This window comes from Giraffa tippelskirchi, chromosome 12 (assembly GCF_054371585.1).
Source record: "Giraffa tippelskirchi isolate mGirTip1 chromosome 12, T2T-mGirTip1v1.2.pri, whole genome shotgun sequence".
NCBI lineage: Eukaryota > Metazoa > Chordata > Mammalia > Artiodactyla > Giraffidae > Giraffa > Giraffa tippelskirchi.
In genome coordinates this window covers 100,708,056-100,734,974 of record NC_137286.1, presented here as the reverse complement: position 1 = coordinate 100,734,974, position 26,919 = coordinate 100,708,056, and the positions used below count along the sequence as shown (strand labels likewise).

The 26,919-nt window shown below is 40.1% G+C and overlaps 1 protein-coding gene across 4 annotated transcripts; it reads right to left on the bottom strand.

Annotated features, from left to right (window-relative positions):
* Positions 1-953: 953 nt before the first annotated feature.
* On the bottom strand, positions 954-26,383 carry HSPH1 (heat shock protein family H (Hsp110) member 1). 4 transcript variants are annotated; one of them, XM_081549264.1, is made up of 18 exons: positions 26,335-26,383; positions 23,355-23,412; positions 20,974-21,114; positions 20,123-20,245; positions 17,544-17,643; positions 16,306-16,439; positions 15,636-15,880; positions 14,820-15,048; positions 14,327-14,433; positions 13,940-14,073; positions 9,829-10,037; positions 8,047-8,178; positions 5,568-5,705; positions 4,492-4,617; positions 3,388-3,495; positions 3,168-3,287; positions 2,781-2,942; positions 954-1,862 (listed from the first exon to the last, which is right to left on the bottom strand). In XM_081549264.1, the coding sequence occupies exons 3-18, from the start codon at positions 20,998-21,000 to the stop codon at positions 1,656-1,658; spliced, it is 2,301 nt and encodes a 766-aa protein (XP_081405390.1). In that variant the 5' UTR covers positions 21,001-21,114; positions 23,355-23,412; positions 26,335-26,383; the 3' UTR covers positions 954-1,655. The 4 variants fall into 4 exon arrangements, with proteins under 4 accessions (XP_081405390.1, XP_081405388.1, XP_081405389.1 ...); XM_081549262.1 differs by having other exon boundaries at positions 25,848-26,353; XM_081549263.1 differs by lacking the exon at positions 8,047-8,178 and having other exon boundaries at positions 25,848-26,353.
* Between the last annotated feature and the right edge of the window lie 536 nt (positions 26,384-26,919).

Genomic DNA, 26,919 nt, shown 5'->3' with positions numbered 1-26,919 from the left:
AAATAATTAAGATCCGTATGAAAGAAAGTGCAAGTGTTAGTCGCTCAGTCATGTTCAACTCTTTGGGACATTCAAACATTACAAATGCGAATGAATATTCCATTCATGAAACACAAATGAGCAAATTTAGTGTGTGGAAGTTATCACTACACAAATGAAGACATGTCACTTAGGGTAGAATGGCTGTCCTGAGTGTAGGCTTTACATTCTGATCAACTTCCTGTGTGATCATGTAAATTTCCTTTACCTCATGGGTGGCAACAGGTAGGTTAACTCCACCGTTGGTGAGGGAGGGGATGGCTGCACACTGGTGAGCAGTGTGGTTGTCAGTTATCCATCCTAAGGATGTAGGCCTTCTCCCTACCCAACCCCCAACACAGCCTCAGTTTTGTCCTGAGTTTCATTGCAGCATTGTTTAGATTATGATAAAGCCCACCCATACTGGAACTGGTTAAAATATTTCTATGTATGTATGTTTTTATAATGGGACTCAGTATTACTAACAGTGAAGTGGTTTACACCTGACCAAGAACTTCCCTGGTGGTCCAGAGGTTAATAAGACTCCGTGCTTCCAATGTAGGGGGTTTAGGTTCGATCCCTGGTCAGGGAATTAGCTCCCACATGCCACATGGCCAGTCCAAAAGAGTATATAGAACACCTGACCATTTTTTCCAAATCCTCCGATACACAGAGCTTTAAAAAACACATACCACATTCAAGAGAGAAAGGCTGGAAGAATAACCACACAAGTTTGTTTTTCTGGGTGGTAGATGAGTTACATTTAACTCTATAGTTTTAAAAACTTGTAATCAATATATGTTACTTTTTTATCGGGGCAGGGATCATTCTCATTTACAAAACCAATAGCATATGTAGGAAACAGCAAAGAAGTTGGATTTTCACAGTTTATATCATGCTGCCCCAATCCCGTTTTTAAATTAGTGACAAAACTGTTTAGAAATGACACCTTAAGATGAACTTTATTTTAAAGCTCATAAGAGGCTTCACAATATCAGTTACAAACAGAATCAATGTTTCTTCCATGGTACACCTTCACATGACAATGCACTGTATAACGAGAGATATATTTTAAAGATTTTGTTCTGCATGCTGCTAACACATTTCACTAGCTTTTGCTTTTAGTCAATGGATTTTTAATATAATTAATAACAAAGCAAAAGTCATATTCTATTGGACAGAATTAATTTTAGAAAGCCCTTATGAAATCAGATTTAGTCTTGTTTATAAACATCCACACCCACACACATGCTGCAATGGAGAGCAAAATGCAAGAAAACTACCTTGGCAGGAACAAATGCTTAAAGAGTTTAATCACAGCCCTCTTGAACAAGCAGTACACTTTATTTTCTCCAAAGACAAAAGTCAATTTCATCCTCAGTGATGCAAATGGTAATACTGCACAGAAGCTTAGTATGAATTCACAATTCCACAGGAATCTGAAAGTTACCAAGGCAATTTTCCCTTTTAGGATCATAAAGACTACAGACTTAAGCTTCTTCTTTTTCCATATAATACACAAAATTTCTAAACATCCTTAAAAAAGAAAATATAAATAGTCTCAGTATGTCATGTAGAATCACATACTATGGCAAAAATATTTTATTAATTGAAGGACGAAATCAGTTTCATGTCATCTAGTCCAAGTCCATATTAATGGAACTCTTCTCGTTAGGGTAACATTCTCCATTCTGATGTGGAGGTTCAGCACTGAAATTGTTTTTGCCGTCTAAGTCCTCTTCCTTTTTATCAGTACTCGGGCCATTTGGAGTTCTTTCCAGTTTGGGTGATTCGATTTTTGGTTTGGGTTGTGTTACAACAGGTTCACAAGTGTTATTCAACTCCTAAGAAAGGAAAACAAAACTAATAATCAGACTAACTCCAATATGTTTTCAATTACTTGCCTACATACTTAAACCAGTATTTTTCAACCAACTCCAGTCATACATATCTCAAAGAATTCTACTTGCTCAATACATTTGCCTAAAACTATAGCTTGAAGCCTGATCTAGATATGTAAATATTCTTCTACAATGTGTCAGGGACTTACTAACTATTCAGTTTATTATTAACCCATTTACTCCTCATAGCAATTATTAAAAGGTTATCTTCTCCTACAGAGGAGTCCTTAACCTTAACTTAACCTTAAGAACAGAAAAAGTAGTGAGCAAAGAGCTGGAATTCAAGCTTATAGCCCATGACCTCAAAGGCTCAAGTTAACCTTGTCTGTGTTTAAGTATTCTTCCAGACAGAGCACCTTCCTTGATTTTCTTACCAACTTCCTTCAAGCCTCATGAACTCAGCAAGACGTTCTCTGATAAAATACCAACCTGGGACTCTCCCCATCGCCAAGTGTCCTAGTCCCTTTTGACTATTTTCGCCTTGGCATTTAACACAACCTGATACCCTTCCATACTTGCTTACTGTCTTTACTGTGGAGGTCACTGGCAGGTGACCTCCACAGGAGTAGGGACTTTCCTTGTACACTGACAGTTTAACTCCTAGAACAATAGCTGGGTACATGGTAGAAGCTCAACAAATATATCTGTTGAACTAAATGAATAAATGAAGAAATAGAAATTGGACGAAACTTACAAGGCCTTCCCACATTCTGTAATATCAATAATGAACTATTAATAAGAAATCTGGTCTTGGGATGAGGTAAAAAGATTTAAGGAAAAATGGCTGTTTTCAAGGTTCAAATCATTGCAGCTGGAATCCCTAAGAAACCACAGCAGTAAACACTAGACAGTGACACTCACCTTTATTTTTGCTCTAATTTCCTGAGCACGTACAACGGGATCTTGATCAAGACTCTTTTTAGCCTGAGCATTCATGACATTATTCATCCACTCCATCACTTCATTAACAGACTTCTCAACCTTTTTCATTTCAGACTCATCAATATGGTTGTATTTCTCATCCTAAATGGAAACACATGGCCATTCTGTAGAATCAAGTATTTAACAGTAACTAACATCTAATTGGACCCAATTTTCCATGAAGTTCAAATCTATCAATAACTTCTCGTCTCACACACCAAAACCTAATTTCTGACTTAAGACCATTTGTTCACAATGAAGACTCCTCCACTTAACCACTAGCTTGTAAATCCAGGGTTCATGTCCTCACTGTGTACAGAGACTTACATTATTTCTAAAGTCAGCTGCTATCCTGGCATAGTGCTGCAGCCTCTGTCCTAGTTCTTCAAATATTTTCGGCCTTTCTTCAGCTTCTTGAAACCGAACTTTAATTGGAGTGCCGATTTTCTAAAACCGAATGTCATAAATTAGTATTCACAGTGATTATATTTTAGAAGTCTACAGTCTGAAACCCAAGTACCACTTTCCAGGGGACAGAAGGGCCTACCATTAATTCTTCCAGCTTGTCAACATACGCCTGCTTAGCCTGGTCCTCCCCTTCTTCATAAAGCCAGTTCTCAGTCTCTGTGAGCAGCCTCAAAAATTTTTGATGATCCTACAAACAGAACATGAAAATCAGTATTAGTGGCTACCTTACTTTAAAAGCTTTCATGACAAAATAGTCATCCTCAGAAGCGTTCAGTATCAAGTTTATCTTATTTCCAGGATGGCAAACCTGATTACCTGGATTCTCTTCACTAAAAAACATCAAGGTGCAAAAACATGCCACAACTTGCTCCAGACAGTCTTTTACACAGGGGAGGGAGTTAGTCTTAGGCTAGTCTCTCTTCACATAAGCATGTTTGAAAATTTGTGGTAAATTGCTCTTATGGATTTAAATTTCAGAAGTTCAATTTTGGACAATTTGTACACTAAAATGTCATCATAGAAGAGCAATTTTCTTCCTACTCTCCGAAACAATTAGGCCTTGATTAGTAACTTCCTACTCCCTTTCACAACCACCAAATACTAAAAGGGAACCTAGCCAAGTTGATAGTTCAATCACTGCACACAACCGTCACTCCTAATCAACTCAGAAAGTATGCGGTTATACTCTAGCTTTAGGTTGAGTACAGTTATACAAATCCACTCTGGATTTCTGTAACTAGCCCAATTTTTCTCCAAGGCCCATCTTCCATAGGCACGCTTCTGCTCTGGGATTTATGGTCCCTGACAAACTCTGGAATGACTGGATGAACAAGTCTTATGGATAAAGCAGTGACAGAGCAATCAAGGCTCTGAGGTCTTTGAAAGCAAGGATTTTCTATTTAAGCTTCTACCCCCCCCAATAACCGTGATGTTGCACACTGAATAAAAGTGCTGACAGTTCTTTCTTCAATGGTAAAGAGTAAACTCACTAGGATAATCTAGTATAAAACTGCACACTGCTAGTTAGCCTCTCTCCATGACTCTGTTTATATGATTTCTATTTCAAGTTGTCTGTTTTCAAAAAGCTCAAGTTACACAATCTAGTAGAGGTTTTAAATGTCAAATTTGGTATTAAGCACTTCAAAGTGAGATTATCTGAATAAAAACACAGCCCTAAACACACCTGTTCGCATATAAACTTTTCGTACGGTCCACACAGCTTGTCCCTGAACTCGTACACATACTCCTCCACCGCATTCTTGGCGTCGTTTCTCTCCTTTTCCAACTTATCCTGCATTATCATCTTACCCTGTCCAGAAACAGAAAAGGTTAATTCCAGTCCTCTGCTAAGTGCGAATGAATTTTAACTATTTAGATTCTGGAGTTAACAAAGTCAACAATTATACACTCCCCGTCCACCCAAATCAGTTTTAACAGTTCTAATTTATACCTCATTTAAGATTCTTCCAACAATTCCTACAAAGTTCTTCATCTTCTAAATACACAGAATGGGGTGTTTTGTTTTTTTTCTTTAACATTATATAGTAAATTGTATAGGGCTTCCCAGGTGGCACTAGTGGTAAAGAATCCACCTGCCAATGCAGGAGATCCAAGTGATGCAGGTTCGATCCCTGGTTCGATCCCTGGGTCAGGATGGTCCCCTGGCACAGGAAGTGGCAACCCACTCCAGTATTCTTGCCTGGAGAATCCCATAGACAGAGGAGCCTGGTGGGCTACAGTCCATGGGGTTGCAAAGAGTCAGACACAACTGAAGCTACTTAGCATGCACAAACAAACGTACCATCTATCAGACCGAAATAGGGATTTATTATTAAATTTCTAAACACAATGGTCCCATCTCAGTAAAGGAAAACAGAGTCTCAATCATTTCACCTATCCAAACTACAGAGAAGCACAGTGTATTTTAACAGAAATATTTTAGTGTGGCCAGAGATACCAATGGTATTGTGCTCTGTGCTAGAAGATATCAGCACTTAATTGCTTCACAAGAACTTGGGCAATCAATTTTACACCAAGCAGAATGATCTATGGTATAGATTTCTTTAATAAAGCTGCAAAAATATTAGGAAAAAAAAAACTTGCTAAAAATATTTAACTAAAAACCATTAGTTTTTGGCTTCATTCTGCCCCTAAAAGTTGTATGAAACTTATGAAATGTTAAGAATTAAAGCCATTTACCTAACAGGGCTAAACAAATAAATACATTCCAAAATAAAAATATTTAAGTGAAGTAATTACCTCTGTTTCAATATACATGTTCAGAAGGTCTTTCCCTAACTGCCAGACCAAGTTGGCTTCAATAGGCAGCTCAACATTCACCACCTTTATTTTGGGTTTTTTAGCTTCTGGAGGTTGGTCAACTTTCTTCTCATTAGCCTTGGGAAGAGGAGTTAAAAAAAAAAAAAGAAAAATTCTTAAATAGTCCTTGAATAACAGAAATATCCCTATCATACTTACTGAGGACTCAGGCAAAAGTGAAATCCCTAAAATCATAAAGCTGGAAGAATGTGTAAAATCATCTAACTCCCACCCACCCATTTTAAATCAAGGCTGCAATTACACTTACACCTGCCGTACTTCCCCCTTCAAGAATTCACCAGAACATTTTTCATCTCAAATTTAATCTCTCTGGCTAAAGCTTTTCTTCACAGGTCCTTAACTTTCTAATCCCTTTAAGCGATGTTTGTGACTTGGAAAAGTCAGAATTACTATTAAATTACCACTTCTTTAAATTATAGTCTATAATCTAATAGTAACCACAGATAAGACTCTGACCAGCTGCTAAGCATGTTAGGATCAACTCTATTCCTGTAATATATATTTGAGTGCCTATATTCCAGTTACAATTATCAGTACACGGATGAATGCCTTTTAAAATTCCCTGAATTTGGACATTATACACACACACATATACATCCATCTCATTTCCACTATCTGCCTTTGAGTTGTACCACTTTCTCATAAGCAACTCTGCAAGTCAAAAAAATGTTTACAGTCTTAGAACAGTAAATGGAATGATGTAGCAAATGCTACGTTTACTGTTAAGTTTTTCCAAAATACGTAAATACAGGGCTAAAGAAGTAAGTATCTCCTATGGCCTTTAATTTTCCAAGACGTTCTTAGCATTTTCATTTCTGCAGGTTCTTCTAGACACAAATGACAAAGAGCTCAACTTTAGCAAACTCAGCTGTAGAACAGATGGACGAAACCAAGGGGCCCTGAACATGCACCCTGACTGGCTGCGATGGTAAAACAGCAACAGACGAGCCCACGGGGCACAACGGGCACCGACACTGGGTCACCCGGGGGAGTCGTGAAGGATGCTGAAACTCCAGGCTCTCTATAAGAGAAACTGGGACTTGAAAGAGGCTCAATGGCTTGACAATCACAAGGACAGAGACTGTTTTTCAGGCGTGTTTTCCAGGCTTCTGTTTCTGCGTTCCTGAGAGATCACTTGTCTGTGAGGTGCTGAGAGCTGGGTCACTAGGAGGATCCTGTCAGCCCGCCTGCCGCATCCCTGTCTTCTCCCCTCCAGTGGGCATGAGAACTCCCCCGCCCCCACCCCCACAAGATACTGTGCATGCTCTGGGGGTCACGAAGCACAAGAAAGAAAAGTGACACCTACACCTGGCAAAAACACAGGAGTGTAACAGATATCGGGAATCAAATGGATGACAGCCGCAGGTATGGAGGTTAAGCTGGGATAAGACTAGCAGTACAACATTAAACCAACTGCTGACAAAACCAACGTATCACAAAATGGCATCCAACATGGCATGGACAAGGGACACTCCAAGGGGGTCTGTGATAACGTCCCAAAGGGTATGGCACTAGTGGTCCCACTTATAGCTAGGAACATGAGATGCTACCCAGGGTCGTGTTCTGACAGGTATGGAGACCACTGGCAGGAGCCAGTCAATGCTCAGCACTAGGTGAAGGGGAGAAACACAGAAGTTAAGGAGCCATCGCTGCCAGACCATCCACACCCAACTCTTCAAGAGGAGGCAGCAGCTTCTTTCAGAAATCAGAATCAGGACCCCCAAAAGGATCAGTCAGGGGATAGGAGCTTAAAACCAGGTACTTTTACTAAGAGTAACGTGTATTTGTACCCCAATGGACCATTCGGTAATTTATCTGAGGGTAAAGAATTCTATCCTCAGAATGAGAGAAAACCAAACTTCTAATGAAAGAATAATTTACATGCAACCTGCACAAAGAACGAAGTTCTGCAAAGCACAGATCTGGAAATAACAATGTAAACTTATTACCAGATCGTTGTAATTAATTTATATAAATTTGGCAGGCAATTTGAGAGGAGAAAAAAAGTTTACTAGACTCCTATAGCCCATGTATTTATCATCGGATGACTTCGAGTGAAAACTCATCACACAGCATTGAAATGTGTCTCTTTTGGATGCTGGCATTTGCAGGCACCTCTAGCACTAGAGAAGACAACAAAAGCTATGCATTCGCCCCTGGTTGCCTGGAGTGGCAGTTATTCAAGAGAAGCTTTCAGGTCCAAAAAGTAGGATAATTCAGCTGGAGTACCTCTCACTGGTTTCAGCTGAAACACATAGAAAATTAACAGGAGAAAAAAAAAATCCTATATAGAATAAGGTAACTTGGTGCTTGCTCTTGAAACTGCAGATTGAATGATATCATTAATGATCACATGTTGCAACATTGTCTAATGGAATGAACTAGAAGAGTCACTCACTTTGTCAGCATCTGGGATTTTGTTTTCTTCTGAGGTAAGTTCAGGTGAAGGGGGAGACTGTGAGGTTTGATGACCATCAGTTTGTACCTGGGGCTGTGTTCCAGCTTCATTGTTGTCTTGCTGGATATTTTTCTGAAATGAAAGCCCAGGCACAAAGGATGTAGAAAGCAGGTGCACTTGTATAAATTGAAAAGGTTATAGGGCACCAAAGACAGCACACTCGGTTTCTGAAGTCTTAGTAGGTGGGGGGGAAAGACACCGGATGAAAGCAGAGCGAACAAGTACTTGAGAACTTCTTAGATACTGTAAACCTGTAAGAAATTCTTTGGATGATAACAGTTAACATAATAGTTAAATAACACAAGTAGTAGGCATTTTGACTGATGTGATGACAAGAACTCTCCTTCAAGAAGCTCCCCCCTGGCACTGCGCAGATATTAATTCTCAAAAGCAAGTAGGTTTATTCCAGGCCTCTCTCCCAGAAATAAGCTCCCAAAACCTAACTTCACCAGCGGCCATCACCACATCTCAACGTATCTGCAGGTCAATGGACTGAGGAGGTACATAAAATAGCCAACAATCCATCATCCGTGGGCTCATCACTCCGGTTTAGAGAGACGCAAGACCCTCTCTGTCTCCGCTCTCTTTTCGTGACCCAACAGTCTACACCTCAAAAAAATCCCAGGAAAAGAACAAATGCTACATGTTAGTAGATGCCTCAATCGCCAGTAAATCAGAGCTTGTTATGATCTTATCCCATCTTAGGGAGAAGCCTGAAACATTCTAACTTTAACGACTGAAGTCTCTCATTAATTTTCTTCCAGAGCCTCAAGATCCTGAGGCAGACACTAAAGTACCAAAAGCAAGGCATTCCTGGTGTATACACATCTAAAAGGTACTAAGAAATTGGATACAACAGGCATTAGAATAATGGTGTCTGTAACCAGATGAGAAAGCACTGGTATGTGGCACTGGTCATTTAATTCATTACACTGAAGTTTTTCCTGATGAGAACAAAGCTAAAGCTCAGATGCTCCTGTTCCTTAAATGTTCTAGGAGTGATCACAGTGATAACAGTTCTCTGACCACCGGGATGTCACACTCGCTCATGGGAACTGAAACACTGTAACCGCCTACCTACCTCTTCATTTAAGCTATTTCTGGTTACTGTCTAGAAGTGAACTATAAGAGCTCATCTATTGTAAAGTTTCTCAGAATTCTTTGGTTGACCATGTAAAACTAGCACTTAGGCTAACAGAAGTCTCAATTAACATCATGAACAATTAACAACTTTCTAAACTCTAGTCGGATACTTCACTTCCTTCCTCCCACAACCCAGAAAACCATGTAAATACAAGCAAAGTATAAAATACCAAAACTGATTTTTTCCATATGATTAAAAAACAAAACAAACAAAAAAGTTTTAATATCTGGTATATATTTCAATGAACAGTTTTTTAGTCTTTTATTTCTTAATCATCAGTTGGCATTTGACTTCTCAATATGTGGCCTATGTCTTAAAAAATATAATGCCAAGAAACTTTGCCCACTCTGAATCAAACTGTCACATGCTGGTTCAAATAAAGCTACACAGAATTTAATCACAGTTCACCAAACTCCAGGCTGTACATTACCATCATCTAGTAATTGCTATTGTCATCATTAATGAAAATTTTAATTATCATGAAGAAAAATACACTTGAACCTTTTCCTACCCATCTCTTCGGGCTTAGAATTAAGTCAACTATATATTCAATCTCAAAGGCTTACCTACAAACTTACCTCGGAGTCTGGGTTTTCTGGTGGCCTCTGATTCTGACAGTCCATGTCGGCTTCGAGAGAAGACACTTCATTCTCCTCAGTTGGGACCTTCTCCACCATAGACGCGGTAGAGATGGTGAAAATGCCATGGGTGTTGACTCGCACTTTGACTTTCACTCGAGATTTTTCTCCATCCTTTTGTGCCGAAACATTCTGAACAATGAAGCGGCCTACAGCAAAAACAAATCGACAATTTCAGAACCAAATCTAAATCTATCACGCAGACAAAGGCTAAGAAAGATTGCGATTCCAAACTTCTATTTTCTCTACCGAGTTAGACTTAAGCCCTTTAGTGTATACCAGAAACATAACCTTTCAAAATAGACTCATAAGTACACAGTATACTTACAATACTTGGGATTAGTCTTAAGACGCCATAAAACCTTCAAAGGCAAGGGCACTCTCGTGACTTTCTATTTAATACTTCTGACACAGACACTGTGTGAGACACAGACCAGCCATCCTCACCTCCTCCTACCCCACTTTACAGGTGAGCACAACCTCAACCTGAAAATCCCAAGTATACGGCAAATGATACCAAGTGCTTGCCTCATTCTGATTCTGTAGGAACTTCAGGGTAGGGTATATTGTTTTCTGACTGATCTAAACATTTTCTTATGTTTCAAATAGGAGAGGTGAGCTAAAAACCTGTTATCAAAGCCTAAAATTATGATGCACTACAGAGCAGTTCCAGAGCATGACTGAGTAGAAATCAAGAGTGGTGACTCTGACCCAGACTCCCTGGGCTTGAATCCTGGCCCTGTGATGGCTATAAGTTACTTTATCTATGCTTCTGCAGTTTGAGTTCATAAGGGTTTAAAGCGAGCACTTACTATGGAACCAAGTGCTACATGTTAGTTATCACCTCTACCAATAATAGTGTTGTTACTACAAATACCACTGAAAAAAAACTAAGTGTTTTGAACTTATTATGTGCAAAGCACTACATGGGATTTAATAGTCTTGTATTTAAAGTCCTGTTTACACAAACACACAGAAAGTTAGATTTATTTACTAGGTCAGTGAAATAGGTTGGAGTTCAGTTCAGTTCAGTTCAGTCGCTCAGTCGTGTCCGACTCTTTGAGACCTCATGAATTGCAGCACGCCAGGCCTCTCTGTCCATCACCAACTCCCGGAGTCTACCCAAACCCATGTCCATCGAGTCGGTGATGCCATCCAACCATCTCATCCTCTGTCGTCCCCTTCTCCTCCTGCCCCCAATACTACCCAGCATTAGGGTCTTTTCCAATGAGTCAACCCTTCGCATGAGGTGCCCAAAGTATTGGAGTTTCAGCTTCAACATCAGACCTTCCAATGAACACCCAGGATTGATCTCTTTTAGGATGGATTGATTGGATCTCCTTGCAGTCCAAGGGACTCTCAAGAGTCTTCTCCAACACCACAGTTCAAAAGCATCAATTCTTCGGCGCTCAGCTTTCTTCACCGTCCAACTCTCACATCCTTATATGACCACTGGAAAAACCATAGCCTTGACCAGACGGACTTTTGTTGGCAAAGTAATGTCTCTGCTTTTAAATATGCTATCTAGGTTCGCCATAACCTTCCTTCCAAGGAGTAAGCATCTTTTAATTTCATGGCTGCAGTCACCATCAGCAGTGATTTTGGAGCCCCCAAAAATAAAGTCTGACACTGTTTCCACTGTTTCCCCATCTATTTCCCATGAAGTGATGGGACCAGATGCCATGATCTTAGTTTTCTGAACGCTGAGCTTTAAGCCAACGTTTTCACTCTCCTCTTTCACCTTCATCAAGAGGCTCTTTAGTTCTTCACTTTCTGCCATAAGGGTGGTGTCATCCGCGTATCTGAGGTTATTGATATTTCTCCCGGCAATCTTGATTCAAGCTTGTGTTTCTTCCAGCCCAGCATTTCTCATGATGTACTCTGCATATAAGTTAAATAAGCAGGGTGACAATATACAGCCTTGACGGACTCCTTTTCCTATTTGGAACCAGTCTGTTGTTCCATGTCCAGTTCTAACTGTTGCTTCCTGACCTGCACACAGGTTTCTCAAGAGACAGGTCAGATGGTCTGGTATTCCCATCTCTTTCAGAATTTTCCACAGTTTATTGTGATCCACACAAAGGCTTTGGCATAGTCAATAAAGCAGAAATAGATGTTTTTCTGGAACTCTCTTGCTTTTTCAATGATCCAGCAGGATATTGGCAATTTGATCTCTGGTTCCTCTGCCTTTTCTAAAACCAGCTTGAACATCTGGAAGTTCACGGTTCACGTATTGCTGAAGTCTGGCTTGGAGAATTTTGAGCATTACTTTACTAGCATGTGAGATGAGTGCAATGGTGCGGTAGTTTGAGCATTCTTTGGCATTGCCTTTCTTTGGGATTGGAACGAAGACTGACCTCTTCCAGTCCTGTGGCCACTGCTGAGTTTTCCAAATTTGCTGGCATATCGAGTGCAGCACTTTCACAGCATCACCTTTGAGGATTTGAAATAGCTCAGCTGGAATTCCATCACCTCCACTAGCTTTGTTTGTAGTGATGCTTTCTAAGGCCCACTTGACTTCACATTCCAGGATGTCTGGCTCTAGGTGAGTGATCACACCATCGTGATTATCTGGGTCATGAAGATCTTTTTTGTACAGTTCTTCTGTGTATTCTTGCCACCTCCTCTTAATATCTTCTGCTTCTGTTAGGTCCATACCATTTCTGTCCTTTATCGAGCCCATCTTTGCATGAAATGTTCCTTTGGTATCTCTAATTTTCTTGAAGAGATCTCTAGTCTTTCCCAGTCTGTTGTTTTCCTCTATTTCTTTGCACTGATCGCTGAGGATAATTAATGAAGGTTGGAGTAGACCTTCATTAATTATCAAATCACTAGGTTCAGGAAGTAACTGTCATAAGATCCAGTTAAAGAAACAGCATTAACCAAAGGGTATCCAAGAAGACTCACAGGAGAGATATGTAAGATGGCTCTGTAAGTCTGTACAGGTTTTTCAGTTTTGGTGACAAAATAAGAGATCTAATGTCAGGCTAAAGAGCTTAGATTTTATCCTCCGTTCAATGGGGACTACAATCCAGCCTGTCAAAATTTTAGTCTAGTCTATATTCAATGATTACTTAAACTATCTATCAACAAATACAAGAAAAAATTATTTTAAAATATAAAACCCTCCCGTGTCAGAACATTTTCAGTTTTAAGAATTAAGAAAGAAAACACAACTGGCTAGGTCAGACTCCTTCCAACAAGTCCACTATGAAATGGTGTTGGGCAAAGGCGAGTCCTGACAAGATCTAGCAATACTAGCCTATTTTATTCGGGAAAAGAGATACAAGAAGATGCCTGTAGGTCTCCCACAGATTTTCAGTGTTACTTTGGGGCAAAATAGATGGACAGTGTCAAACTTCTCAAAGAAAAATGTACCCAAAAAATGTACTTTTAAAAAAGACTACAATACAAAGGTACCTTTCGGAGACAGTTTCAATGGTTTCCAAGCCACGTTTTAAACTGAAGTAATGTTCTGCAAGTAACATTTCACCCAGAGCAAAGGTTAACACTAAAACTAGGTGATAATCTTCAAGTACAGACTGTATCAGAAAAGGAAATATACTCAAGTGTTCCTACACACACACACAAGTCATTTCATCTCTTTAGGCCAGTTTCAGTTCAGTTCAGTCGCTCAGTCGTGTCTGACTCTTTGTGACCCCATGAATCGCAGCACACCAGGCCTCCCTGTCCATCACCAACTCCCGGAGTCTACCCAAACCCATGTCCATCGACTTGGTGATGCCATCCAACCATCTCGTCCTCTGTCGTCCCCTTCTCCTCCTGCCCTCAATCCTTCCCAGCATTAGGGTCTTTTCCAATGAGTCAACTCTTCGCATGAGGTGGCCAAAGTATTGGAGTTAGGGCCAGTTTAGTCATCAATTAAAGAAGAGACCTCCCCATCTTCATTATTCCAAATTGAAACCATCCTCACATTTTCAATCATGTTCCACTTCACGTTTTCATTGCGTTCCACTCAACACTGCTAAGAGCAGAGTGTTTAAGTTGGTACACTAAATCTTCAAAAGAATAAATACAATTAATTGCTTACCTATTTTTGCTTCTGGATATGGAACTCCTTGAGGATCAGAATAGAAAGCTTCCAGCTCAAAAGGCCCACTTCTTAAGAATGTGAGAACTTTAGAGAAAGGAGCAGCATGGTTTCTACTGAACACTTCATGGACACTAAGAGGAAAGCAAAGGTACTCAGTACTTCAAGGGTTCAGGCTCACTGTGCTACACAAACAGAACAAACACAATCTAAAAGCTTTATCAACCCCATCTCACCATTTATAACCCCAAATGAGAGAAGTATTTTGGTAAGTTTGATTGCGAAAAGATCTCAGTTAATCAAACACTCTACCCTGAATGTCATAATATGTTCATTTTCTTTTATATATTAAAATCAAGTATCTGAACGTTATTTTCTCCTACATACCCCTCAGCATCTTCTGAATCGTGGCTCCAGACCAGAGATATTGGGAAAGGAACTGCATCAGTGACAGAAAATTCTCTAACTTTAAATGCTGGGGAAAGGATTGCACACTTAGAAAAAGAAAAAGAAAAAAAGACTATCATGAGCACATGAAAAATTTCACTCAGCTTTTAACATAAAGATCAATTCAAACAGGATGGGTAGGTTCAAATTCAAAACTGCTTACAGTGTGTATATATATATATATCTTAAGCATAAAGTATTTATCATCTAAACACTAGATATAAAGATAAATAATAGGGGCACTCACTAGATAAAAAGATAAATAATACAATAAATCTTCCAATACTGGAAGATCCTTGTGTCCCCACAGCCTTATTGATTTATTGAAAAGTAACTCCCTGGTGGTGTCTGACTGGGCACAGGACTCTGTCAGGATGAGATAAAGCAGAAGTGGTTTGAGGAATGACTCCCAGAGAAGATGCGAAGACAGTACCTGCAGTGCACACCCTCTGGCCACCGCTTCATCTGCATTGAGCGTCGTGCTAACATCTTTTCCAAAGAATTTGGCGATTTTTTCTTTCACAGCTGGAATTCGTGTAGTGCCTCCAACTATCTCGACAGCACTCACATCTTCTACTTTGAGCTGAGTTTGTTCCATCAGCAAATAAAGGGGAACTTCTATCTTCTGCAGTAAGTCAGCACAGAGCTCTTCAAATTGTGCCCTTGGCAGTTAAGAGGAAAATGTTAAGAAAATTGATCTTAAGGCCAATATCCTGCCCTACTTTTTACATAATTCTTATCAACCCAACAAACTTTCTTCTTCTCAGACACCCTGAATTCCACATGGGCCAGGTTTAGCCATACCATAATTCATAACTTTTTTCCTTAAAAATATACAAAATCCAGATGCAGAAGGCAGAATGAAAAGAATATTAGTAACTACAGAAGAAATCACTTTTATATTAAGATTTCCATTTTTAGTCCTTAATGTTTTATGTGATCCCATTTTCATTACTTTGAATATTTCCATTCACTTCAAAATATTTCTGTGAAATATTTTATGAAAACATTTTTCAATCACTGGCCCAGAAATAATACGAAAAAGACTTCACTATGAGGACACTTAGCACAAATCTTAAAAACCCTCTTTGCAGAAGCAATGCTAGTTCTAGTGATGCTGACAGCCTTTCAGGTAGTACAATCTTGAAATGTGGGCCAAGACTCAGAAGACCACAGTTAGAACTGACACCCAGACTACAGTTTCAGCAAGAAGTTCCTTCTATTTAATCTGTCAGAATTTGAGACACACCTGTTCATCTTTCCCGAAACGTCTTTGTCATTCATGAAGCACTCGATGTTCAGTGGTAGGTCTGTACTGTTAGAGCTCATCAGCTTTTTCAATTTTTCACACTCCTGATACAGACGAAGGAGTGCTCGAATTTTGGATTTTGCATCCAACTTGTACTTAGTTTTAAATTCTGCACAAAAATGTTCCACTAACTTTGCATCAAAGTTTTTTCCTCCCAAGAAAGGATCAAAAGCTGTTCCCAGTACCTAATTTAGTTAAAACAACAAATAATCTGGTTATTTTCAATCATATTTGTAACCAGAATCCTAAATGTTGCTAACTCAAACAATCAAAGAATAGGCTCAAAATTTCTGTTTAAACTACATGAAACCCAAGTCAATTACGATGTGTGTCACTATAAAATCCAAATGAAATGCTACATCTCTATGATATTTTTAATTCTAATGATTACATAGAAGATAATCTCAGAAAGTTTTTCTTTCCTAAGCAAGAACAATTAAGAGTATGTTAAGACAACTGCATTGTCTTTATGGAGATCAACCTTAGGAACAACTCTCTGTTAATAGCTTTATCTCAAACTCTTCATTAACCAGGAAGCTCAGTAGATTAAAGTAACAACAATTGTCACACATTAATATCTGGGTCACTTAGTTCCAATTTATGACCTTACCTTCAATTTTCCCTTGTTAAAGGCACAGGCAGAGACTTGAAAAGCTGAATGCCCCATATCAACAAAAACCACTATTCGAGGTTTCTCATCCAGGCTTGGGAGATCCTGTTTATAAATTCCATAATTCAAAGCAACTAAAAAGAAATTAGTATGTTTCAACACTTTGGTTCACATTCTTTCAGTAATTTCATAGTTACCAATATAATTACACATGCAGGGAACCTGACTATACTTCAACCAATTAAAGGTGAACACATTTCTTTTATATCTGACTTCATACTTCATCCCTTTCTGATTTTAGAACAATGTTCCATCACTTTTAAATATACGAACACATGTGACAGAGAAGACATACGTAATGCAAAAACAATGGCATGTAAACCACACGAAACCACACAGACAGTATCAGACTCATTACACAATACTTACATTTGAATCACAACCTGCTAGGAGACGGCTTATCCAAAAAAATTTAAGAATTTAATATATAACTACAGCAACTACAGTTCCTACCAACTGGATTCAAGGCAAATAACTGATCTACCTTAAACAATCTACGGTTCGTTTTTTCTGAATTTTGAAACCCCTGTGTATACTCAAGAACACACCTTTATCAATACTTTAAGAATCCTTAAATTATCTATTAAAAATATGCTAAACAAAGTCTTATTTGCTTTGCTTGAATACACTACGGTGTAACTGACTTGAGTCCATCCTTAATCACAATAAACTGACACAAGTGCTACTGAGTACTTTGCTCCCCATCGACTCATTCCTAGCAAAGTGCCTAGCAAACGGCACATCTTAAGTCAACATCTGACATAAGAGGAATGACCGACTCCCAACTACCAACGATTCGGAAACACATGAGGGGAAAAAAATTTTCCGCTAAATCAATAGTCGAGGTAGTTCTAAAACCCCATAATGAGGTTGTGGGAAAACTTGTTTCTCAACTATAAAAACAATAAAAGGAAATAAAAAAACTAAACCCAACACAACTAATTCAAAAGATTAAAAAATATACACAAGGGTTTCCTAATGAAAACAGATTCATCCATTTGACAAAGTTCCAACTTCTCATTAAAACAAGCATCTGAAAGACTAGAACTTTTGCTTTCAAATCTAAGTTTTTTAACAGGTGGTATTTCTACATGGAAGTGTTTGATAACAGGACCACGTGTGTCTTAACATTAGTTTCAATAGTATGTTAACTTTTACACAAAAAGTTTTTTTCTCACCAGCTGTCATGTCATTCATGAGTCTTAAACAGTTTAAGCCAACAATCTGTGCAGCATCTAAGACAGATCGCCTCTCAGCATCTGTGAAGAAAGAAGGGACCTGCAAACAAGAAGGGAAAAAATTTTAACTTTCCTAGAAAACCAAAATACATACAAATCCCTCACAACTACCAGTGATCAATTCACAACAGTCCAGCTAAACAGGTGCCTAGTCATGTCATGAAACCAAAAAAGGACTTTAGATTAAGTTTCTGGGTTAAGAAACAGTAACTACTTTTGAAAATATTGCCCTAAAATCTTATCAGGTTTATTATAACCAAACTTTAACCTGAAATAAAAACTAATCAAGATATTCATAAGATATATTACCAGTTCTTTAAATCTAACAAAGTTTTACATTTAAGTGGAAAAAATACTACTTCTAAAGTGGTCTTATTTCTACTGACATTTGGAAATTATTCTGCTAAGTCATCATCAAATGTAATTACACTATAAAGACTACAGGAATTTAAAGATAATACAAAGTTAATTCTAGCCACTGCTCTTTGGTTTGCTATTCGTTGGGTTTAAGCATTAGTAGATGGGGTACCTTTTAATTCAGCAGACCTGTTAAGATTACAAAAATGAAACTTTTTTTTGTCAAAGCCTGTTGATTTTTCTAAGAGAGAACAAAAAACAGCTCAAGGGACAGTTTCTAACGGTTCTGTCTTCTTCCTAGATGAACTCTTTTGATCACTTTCTAGGACACCATTTTAACTAGCACATTCTTCCAGAAGAGCATCTAATAATACATTCATATAATCACTTAACTGGAAAGTACCTAAGAGAAAACTTGGTACAGGAGCTTCCACATTTCCTCCCTAAGTATCTATAAATGCTTCCGAAAGAGCACCGAGAGCAAAGGTGGGTCTCTGCTCACCTTTCCAATCAGAACCCTTCTTTCTGCAGTTTTCCATATGAGGTTATTTAAAGGGAAGTGGGGGAGGAGGAATGACCACTGACTTAAAACTTTAACTTTGTGATAAGTCACTTCAGTCGTGTCCGACTGTGTGTGACACTGTGGACTGTAGCCCCCCAGGCTCCTCCGTCCATGGGACTCTCCAGGCAAGAATACTGGAGTGGGTTGCAATGCCCTCCTCCAGGGGATCTTCCAGATCCAGGGATTGAACCCACGTCTCTCACATATCCTGCATTAGCTGGCGGGTTCTTTACCACTAGTGCCACCTGGGAAGCCCCTCTTTAACAGCATTTCTCCAAGATATTCCTTTAGTAGAACACTTTCTGTCTTACAAGAGAAACTTCAGCCTTTCTGCCTCTCTTATCTCAGGATTCTCTCATATCCCAAGGTGCATCACCATAAAGGCTCCTGACGGGTCTGGGCAAGTCACCCTGCCAATAAAAGATGGCTCCTGTCCACTGCAAATCCTCCTGAATAACATAATTATCAACTGTCCATTGAAAGTAGTGAGTTTGCCAATGCTAAAAACCTAGGTCCTGTCACTACTGGTTGTTACTTTTTTTTTTAAAGGTATTTTTCATGTGGACCATTTTTATTTATTTTTGATTTTAATAAAATATTCTATTTAAACCCAACATATTCAACATATATCATATTCTTTATTTTACATTAACTCTTCAAAACCTGGTGTGTATTTTATGCATAAAGAACATCTCGGTTTTGACTAGATCCACTTCAAGTGCTCAGAAGCCATGTGTGGCCACTGGCTACCATACTGGAGAATACAGATTTAGAATCCTAGTAATTTAAGGATATAAGAACCTTAAAGTCATTTAATCTTTACCATAATAAACTTCTGATTTTCACCACATGAAAATTCTAACCCAGAGGAATAAGTAAGTTACTGACTCAGGTCAAACGATAAGTTCTCTTTTCAGAGTACACCACCCCCATAATTTTTCCATTTATTGGACATCTTTAGTAACCATCAGGCATATCACCATTTGCGAAGTATATAATATATTGGAAGACATGATAAAATTTTGCCAGCAGTTCAAAAACATTTAAGGAATGAAATCTTTTTTGAGTGATGTAGACCATTTTTCAAGTCTTTATTGACTGTTACAATACTGCTTCTGTTTTAGGTTTTGGCTTTCTGGCCTTTGGGCATGTGGGATCTTAGCTCACCGAACCTGCAACCCCTGCACCGGAGGGTGAAACCCCAACCACCGGACTGCCGGGGAAGCCCCATTTAAACTACTACTCACCAAGAACTCACTCACTGGTTCTCATGTGTGGGTGAACTCTCTCGTGGATGTATACAATTGTCTCTCAACACAGTAACTAACTTTAGAACATCCCCCAATTTGATCAGCCAGTCTATATTTTCAAAAAGCCCAACAGGAGATTTTGATATGCACCGCCACGCAAAAACTTTTGCAACTTCTGGCTAAAGATAGCATTCAAACCTACTCTGCAATGCTGCTAAACACTGCAGTGACACAGTCCAGCAGAATTCTGATCTCTGGTAGTAGAACAGCTTTCACACATTTAATACTAAAAAGTAACATGAAGAAGCCAAATTAAAATAGAACACATTGCCTTGCTGAATTCTACTTACTGAAATAACACAATCTGTTACTGGCTTCTTGAGGTTGTTTTCAGCAGTTTCTTTTAACTTAGTCAACAGCATGGCTGTGATCTGCTCCACACTGAACAGATGTTCTTCATCCATGTACATCACCTGTGTTGAGGAAAGAAAATGCTCTCATTACTGCAGTCCTTAAAGCTACATGCTACTAATATTAACTTCCAAACATCATTACATATTCTCTTCCAGAAAACCTTTATTGTTTTGGCTGTTTAAAAGGAAAGGGAAAAGGAAAGAGAAAAGGGGATAGGAAAGCAAAGCAGAAGGATAAAGAAAGATTCTTTCCCAGATGAAGAGGAGAAACGAAGCTGGGGCATATTTCCCCCTACTCAAAGTACTAGACCAAGCCTATAGACAGCAGTGAAGTTCCAATCTCACTGAAGAGATGAATCACGGAGACAAATATGCTTTTGTGTAGATCATAAGACAGGAATGCCTCTGTAGTTTAAAAAAAGGTTTCTGCTTGTATTACACTAGAGCTCTCCAAACAACTGCAAACGAGCTGCAGTGGAACAGACTGCTTTTGATATAACAACACAATCTAGACTTCTTTAGACACCAGAAATTCTGAATTTTTCTAATTGCCAAGACGTTGTAAGAACACAAACTAAGTTTTATCGCAGCATATACCATCCAAGTAATTCTTCAAGGATGATTTAAACATAGACCCATAGTTTAAGAGAAACTAGATAAAAAATAAAAGACCACCTTGTCCAATTACAGAAACCAAGTTAAATACTTGTTAAGAATTATGTACTTTTCTCTGTAGATGAACTGAACAGTTTCTTAGTAAGGAATCTAACATTGTTCAATTAAATTACCTTTATTCCAACTCCACCATTTTTCATCGGAACCAGATCATAACTTAAGTTTTCCTTCTCCTTGTGAATGAAGGGGTCATTGAATGCTCGGCCATGAAACCTCTTAAAATTAGACACTGTATTGTTTGCATGAGTGATTTGCTGGAAAAAAAAAAAAATTAAATTCTAATTTCAACATCTATCACTAGTTACAGCAATTAAAAAGTAAGTCACTTGTTCAACTCAAATCACCAGGATATAAGTAACTCCCCAAGCGCCCTGAATTTCTCCATCAATGAATACACTTTATTTTCTCTCCTTTTCCTACAGAAATGCCAGGAGGGAAGCAGTGTGAGGAATACACACACAGGCTTCCAAATCTGCAAGATGAACTCAAAGGTAATGAACCTCTCAACTAAAACTCTGGACAAGCCCAAGAACTCTATGTATCACTTTATTTCATTCCTTTTCTCCCACTGAACTTGTTTTATACCTAACGAATAACTGAAAAAGGGTAGTTAGAAAGCCCTATAATCCAATCACATTTTTCTAAAAAGGAGTTAACTGTTATACTCTATTAAGTCGCCAAGTGGCCAGGATAAGTTATTCTGAGCCACAAAATGTATGGATTGCTACTTTTCTTATCAATAGCATGGAATATCAATAATCTATACCAAAAAGTAGAAAAGGTAAGGATAGGCCAGTGGTCCATGATGTAAGGCTGAGCACTCTGGACTCTGAAAAAGTAAGGATGATTCAAACAGTTTCCATATGAGGAAATGCTTTCAACTGCTTGCAGATGTTTTTGATGATTAGGCTCTGGATATACAAAAGTCACACTTGATAGCATACTTCACTCAAACATGTTAGCAGTGGGAACCTTATTTAAAATCACAAAAATAATTACAATAAAAGATGAAAAACTAAGATTTCTAAAGTGACTAGTTTGAAAACAGCAAAACAGTTCACTGTTTACTTCTCTCTCTGATCTACTTCTTATAAAGGGGAAGAATACAGCTTGGCAACACTAGTTTTCAAATAACACGGACTATTTCAAACATTTTCTATGTACTAACATTCCTTGTGATTCTGGAACTGAGACGACAGATGTCTAGTCCTCTACAGGCTTGATCGAAGCCTCAGTGGATTCTCCTTGTGTAACAACAACACCGCAGTGGCTCTCGGGTCTGGGACGTGAGGCTTCTCTACGGCCAGTCAGGGAGGCCGTCGCCTCACCAGGCTCTCCCTTCTGAGTAGGTCACTCTGAGCAGCATGCCCATTTCTCTTCCCTGCTTTGTCTTTTCTTTCGTTCCTCTCTTCCAACTAGCCATGACACAGAATTTTCAGCGTTTTATAGAGGTTCGTTTCCTTTGTAGCAATACTATTTTTTGCATTTAAAAGAATTTTTTCAACCTTATTTTTTTTAATCATGTAAATCTAATGTGTAAGTTTAAGGTATACAGAGTATGTTTACTTTGGTACATTTACATATGTAGGACTGCTTTCAGTCCCTTTTTTAGATTTTCATATTTCGTATTTATTTTTTCTCCCCAAGCCCCAAAATTCAAGTTATAATGTGAGCCCTAAATGGGAGCCACATAGGTAAATTGTCAAGTCCTCTTAATAAGTAAAATTCCAAAAACTTATTTAGCCTAATATATCTAAAATACTGTCATTTCAACATGTACTCATTGTAGAAAACTGAGGAGATGGTTTTCTTTTTTATTTCATTTTAAGCCTTCAAAATCACATGTATTTCATACTTTACATTTTAATCCAGATTAGGCACATCTCAAGTGCTCAAGAACCGTACTTAATGGCTACTCTATAGGACACCACAGGCCTAGACAACAAGTTCTCCTTAATTACTAAGTAACTTGAAAACGCTTTTAAACGACAGAACTTCTTAGAAGTAAGTTCCTTCTATAAAAGGAATCTTTAACTCTTAAATGAGTATCATGAGAAACTTCACATGAAAGAATTTCATGTATCTCATTTAAAAAAATCAAATGTCTTAGAAAATAGGATACACATTAAAAACTAAGGATGGAAGATTAGAAAGTTAAAGTATATCTTATTCAATAAAACAAAAAGAAGAGAAAAGGAAAATAAGGAGGTAAGGGTTCATAAGTGGAGTAGGAAATGGCAACCCACTCCAGCATTCTTGCTTGGAGAATTCCACAGACACCGAAGCCTGGCGGGCTACAGCTGACGGGGCTGCAAAGAGCAGGACACGACTGAGTGGCTGAATGCACATGCAGGGGCTCCTAAGAAATGCCTGCCTTACAGCTCGCAACGCAAGACAGAGAGGCTGGGGTGTTTCATATTCCTGTATGTTTCTGGGATTTTACTTTTAAAACTTCTTCTTCTAAAAATGATCAGAATCCTCTTAAAGAACATACCTGATTTTTGGCTGCAACTCCAATTGTTCTGTTTTTTGATCCAAATGATATGACTGATCTAGAAAAGATGAAAAAATCCATGTTTCACAAACGTAAAGAAGCATAAATTTGGATTTTTTTTAACTGACAAGAGGAAAATTCCATTACAGATTTCCATTCTTAGGCAAGGGGGACACAATTTAGCACAATTTTGGAGTCTAAAGCTTTGGTCAGTTACTCTAAGAGGGCCCAACTTAACTGCTACTCTGAGAATCCTATCTAGGTGGCAGACATACACCCACTACTCCAACCCCAGCTCCCACTCCAGAATGCTCAAGGCTCAGAGGACATTTTCCAAGAGCACAAGTACCAGCATAATTCTCCAGGCTCCAATCATTACGAAGTGGACATTAACTCTGAAAATGTTTTGAACAGTTAAAGTGTATTATTAACTTGGTCCTAGACACCACTGACAAAAATAGGGTGTACCTACTTGGCAGTTATCAACTTCACAGAAATCTGAACATCACTATACTATCTATTGCTGTTCTAATAGACACATTTGACTCTTTAGAAAATTTTTATATAACGAGAAACAAGTGGGCCTAAATGATGCTTCCAGAGTTTAAAAGCACAAAAGAGGGTCCTATACAAAGACTCTACTTGAGCAAGTCAAGTAAAAATGATACAGAGCAAGTATCACAACAGAACCAAGTATAAATGCTGAGCAAAATGACTGAATAATCAGTTACATTTTGAGTCAGCTTTTAAGAGATGAAGTGACTTGTAACTGTGAAACAGCCTTCAGAGCAGTGGGAACAGAATGGCAGCACAGAGCAGAGACAAGCACAAGAGTCTTGTCAGAAGGATGGACGTGAATTAGGTTTTAGATTAGAAGGCAGAAAAAAAGTAAGCGCGATATGAGCAAAATGGGAATACACTGAGGGCATTAAATACTAAGCCAAATCAAATTCAAATTTGCTATAATAGAGACATCTCAGACCTAAATTATCTGAGCAGGTGCTAAATAGCCTCTGAAAAGCCAGAGAACTGTTGGAGCAAAGGCTGGACCTTTAAAATACCTTCCGAAAACAGTCACTCCCAACTCAAAGTAAACATACAGTTGCTGGACGAATTTTACTCATTTTCCAAGGGGAGAATAAAATTAATTACACCAAACAAATTAACAGTAGCCAACGCAGTTGAGTCTAACATCTATTATATAAAATATTACACTCCAATACTGTCCTCCGCTTGTATTTTTTGAGAGACACACCTGTCATCTTTAGTTTCACAGTGATCTCTATAACCACAAATACAATTTTTTCCTACAACAGCTTTTCTTCCTTTTATTGTACGAAAGAGAACAAAGATATAAACTGCACCTAGGCATGAAAACCTGAGATTCTGTCTTTTTCCTTACTATACCTCAATCAGAGACGTTGGCACAGCTAAAGAAAAGGCTGTAGATTTATAAAAAGGTTGATGCATGAGATGCTTAGGGAATAAGTCTTCCCAATGGTACCGACACTGTCACTGTTTGGGTATTTTCTCATTTCCATTCACTTTTATAAATGTTCATCTGCACTTAAATATTGATAGAAGCCCAGTCATTTCACTCTGGGCTCAATGCTTCATTCCTTATACATTATATTCAGAAATCAAGATCCTCTCCAAAAGAAGTTGCTTTTTAAAACGTTACCCTTTGCCCACCCCATGCCGCTGTAGAATATACCGTTTAATTCAGTGACAACATCCAGTTCTAGCGTACAAGTGTGCAATTTTTATTTTCTCTCCTTATTTAAGCTGTGCAAATTAAAAAAAAAAAACTAGAACACGATTCCTCTATAATGGCTTTCATAAAACGAGCAAAAAGGCCCTTTACATCTTTCACGAATGATCCAAGAGTGAGTAAGAAGATACACTCATCTATCATAGCAGTGAGTCTGTGGTCGCTAACAACAATCCACTGGGCTCACAGCACAAGAAGCAGCATACAGGCTCTGGAACCTTCCAGCTCATTTCGAGATTCACAATGCGGAAGAAAAGGCTCGGCAGCCCCAGCTCTGCGGTGCGCAAAAGACAGGCTCGGAAAGAGGGGGACGAGCTGGGGGCGGCTCAGCCAGCTCCGAGAAGCCGGGTGGGAAAACGGGGGCGGCCGCGGAAGGAGCTGTCAGAGGCTTCTCGCCAAGAAAAGGGAGCCAAGTCTCCGGCTTGGCCCCAGACCGGCTCCCAGGAGGAAGCCCGCCCGAAGTGACCACCCCGGGGAGACTCGACTCTCAGGCTTCCCTTGGCCCCCCGGAATCCCAGAGACACCCCCTCTCCGATACGCGGCTGCAGGCGCCCTCCCCTACCCGGCGGCCAGGCAGCTCGCATCCCGATCCCCACGGAGGGGCGCACCGCTCCCCACACCGCGCTCCGTTCGCCCCCGACGTTCCGCGGCCAGCCGCAAGCCCGGGTTCCCCAGGATCCCCAGCCCCCGCCGGCTTCCCCCACCACCAAGCTCCCACTTACGGGGTGCACCGATCGCTGAACTCGTTGGCGATGGTCTCGATGCCCCCGGCCCGGGCCACCGCGATGTAGCAGCTCTGCGAGCCTACGTCCAGCCCCACCACCGACATGGCCGGCTCTCGGTCCGCCTCCTCCTCGGCTCGGTCTGAGTCTGGGTCTGCGTCCTCCTGGCCGCCGCTTCCTGCCCCGGCCGCGCTCGGCTCCCGTGGGGTTCGCTCCTGTCACGCGGACGGACGGACACACGGACAGTCTGCCGGTCTGGCGCCTCCGGCTTCCCGGGGACAGTGGTGGTCCGCAGAGCAGTAGCCACGGAAGAAGGTGGCGCTTGGTGTCCGCGAGTCGCTCCACAGCTCGGGCTGCCGGCCCGGATTTTCCGCCGCTCGCTCACCGGCGCGCAGCTGAACTACCGACCCAGAAGGGGAGGTCCTAGAGCCTCAGCCTTATGTATCACACTGATCGGAACTTTCCAGAATCTGCGGCATTTACTCACCGGCGCCTCCACCGGCCCCTCCACGTGCTACTTCCGCTTCCTTCTTCTCGAGCCTTCTCGAAAGATTCTACCCAATGAGTGGCTGGTCCCTCTGGGGACGGCCGGCGTTGCCATGGCAGCCAGAAAGCCACTCCTGCGCTATTGGCTCAAGCTGGCCAGGCTGACCCGCCTACGCCCCCACCCGCCCTAGCTAGAGGCTCTTTGCTGTCCTAATAAAACGGGCAACGAAGAATGATTCGAAAACAATCATAACCTTCGTAATGTACTAGTGGGCGATGGTGTCTGACCCTTAGATTGGGAGAGGAAGCTCAGGTGGCGGAGACACACCCCCCAACTTCTGCGGAGACCCGAGACCCCCGTACGCTGGGGAGGCCGGCCAGCTGTCAGAGAGCATGTCGGGAACCGTAGTCCAGCTGGGAGTCAGTGTCGCCTTGCACGCTGGGATCTGTAGTCCCGGCCGCGGTGCGTGCTGGGAGCCGGCTTTGTCTTGGGAGGCTTTCGGGAGAGGCCGTGTTTCTCTGCTGCACTTGCGCGCTTTCTTCAGCCCCAGCGTTGTTTTGTTTTCGTGCTTGTTCGGTATCCGTT

What these genes read in the sequence shown, in the direction of transcription:
- HSPH1 (XM_081549262.1), bottom strand. Translation starts at nt 25,954, where the DNA reads ATGTCGGTGGTGGGGCTGGACGTAGGCTCGCAGAGCTGCTACATCGCG. An exon ending in TTAACAAGGGAAAATTGAAG is followed by an intron (nt 15,881 to 16,305) that starts GTAAGGTCATAA and finishes TAACTAAATTAG; the next exon opens with GTACTGGGAACAGCTTTTGA. An exon ending in CAGAAAACCCAGACTCCGAG is followed by an intron (nt 8,179 to 9,828) that starts GTAAGTTTGTAG and finishes CTTTCATTTCAG; the next exon opens with AAAAATATCCAGCAAGACAA.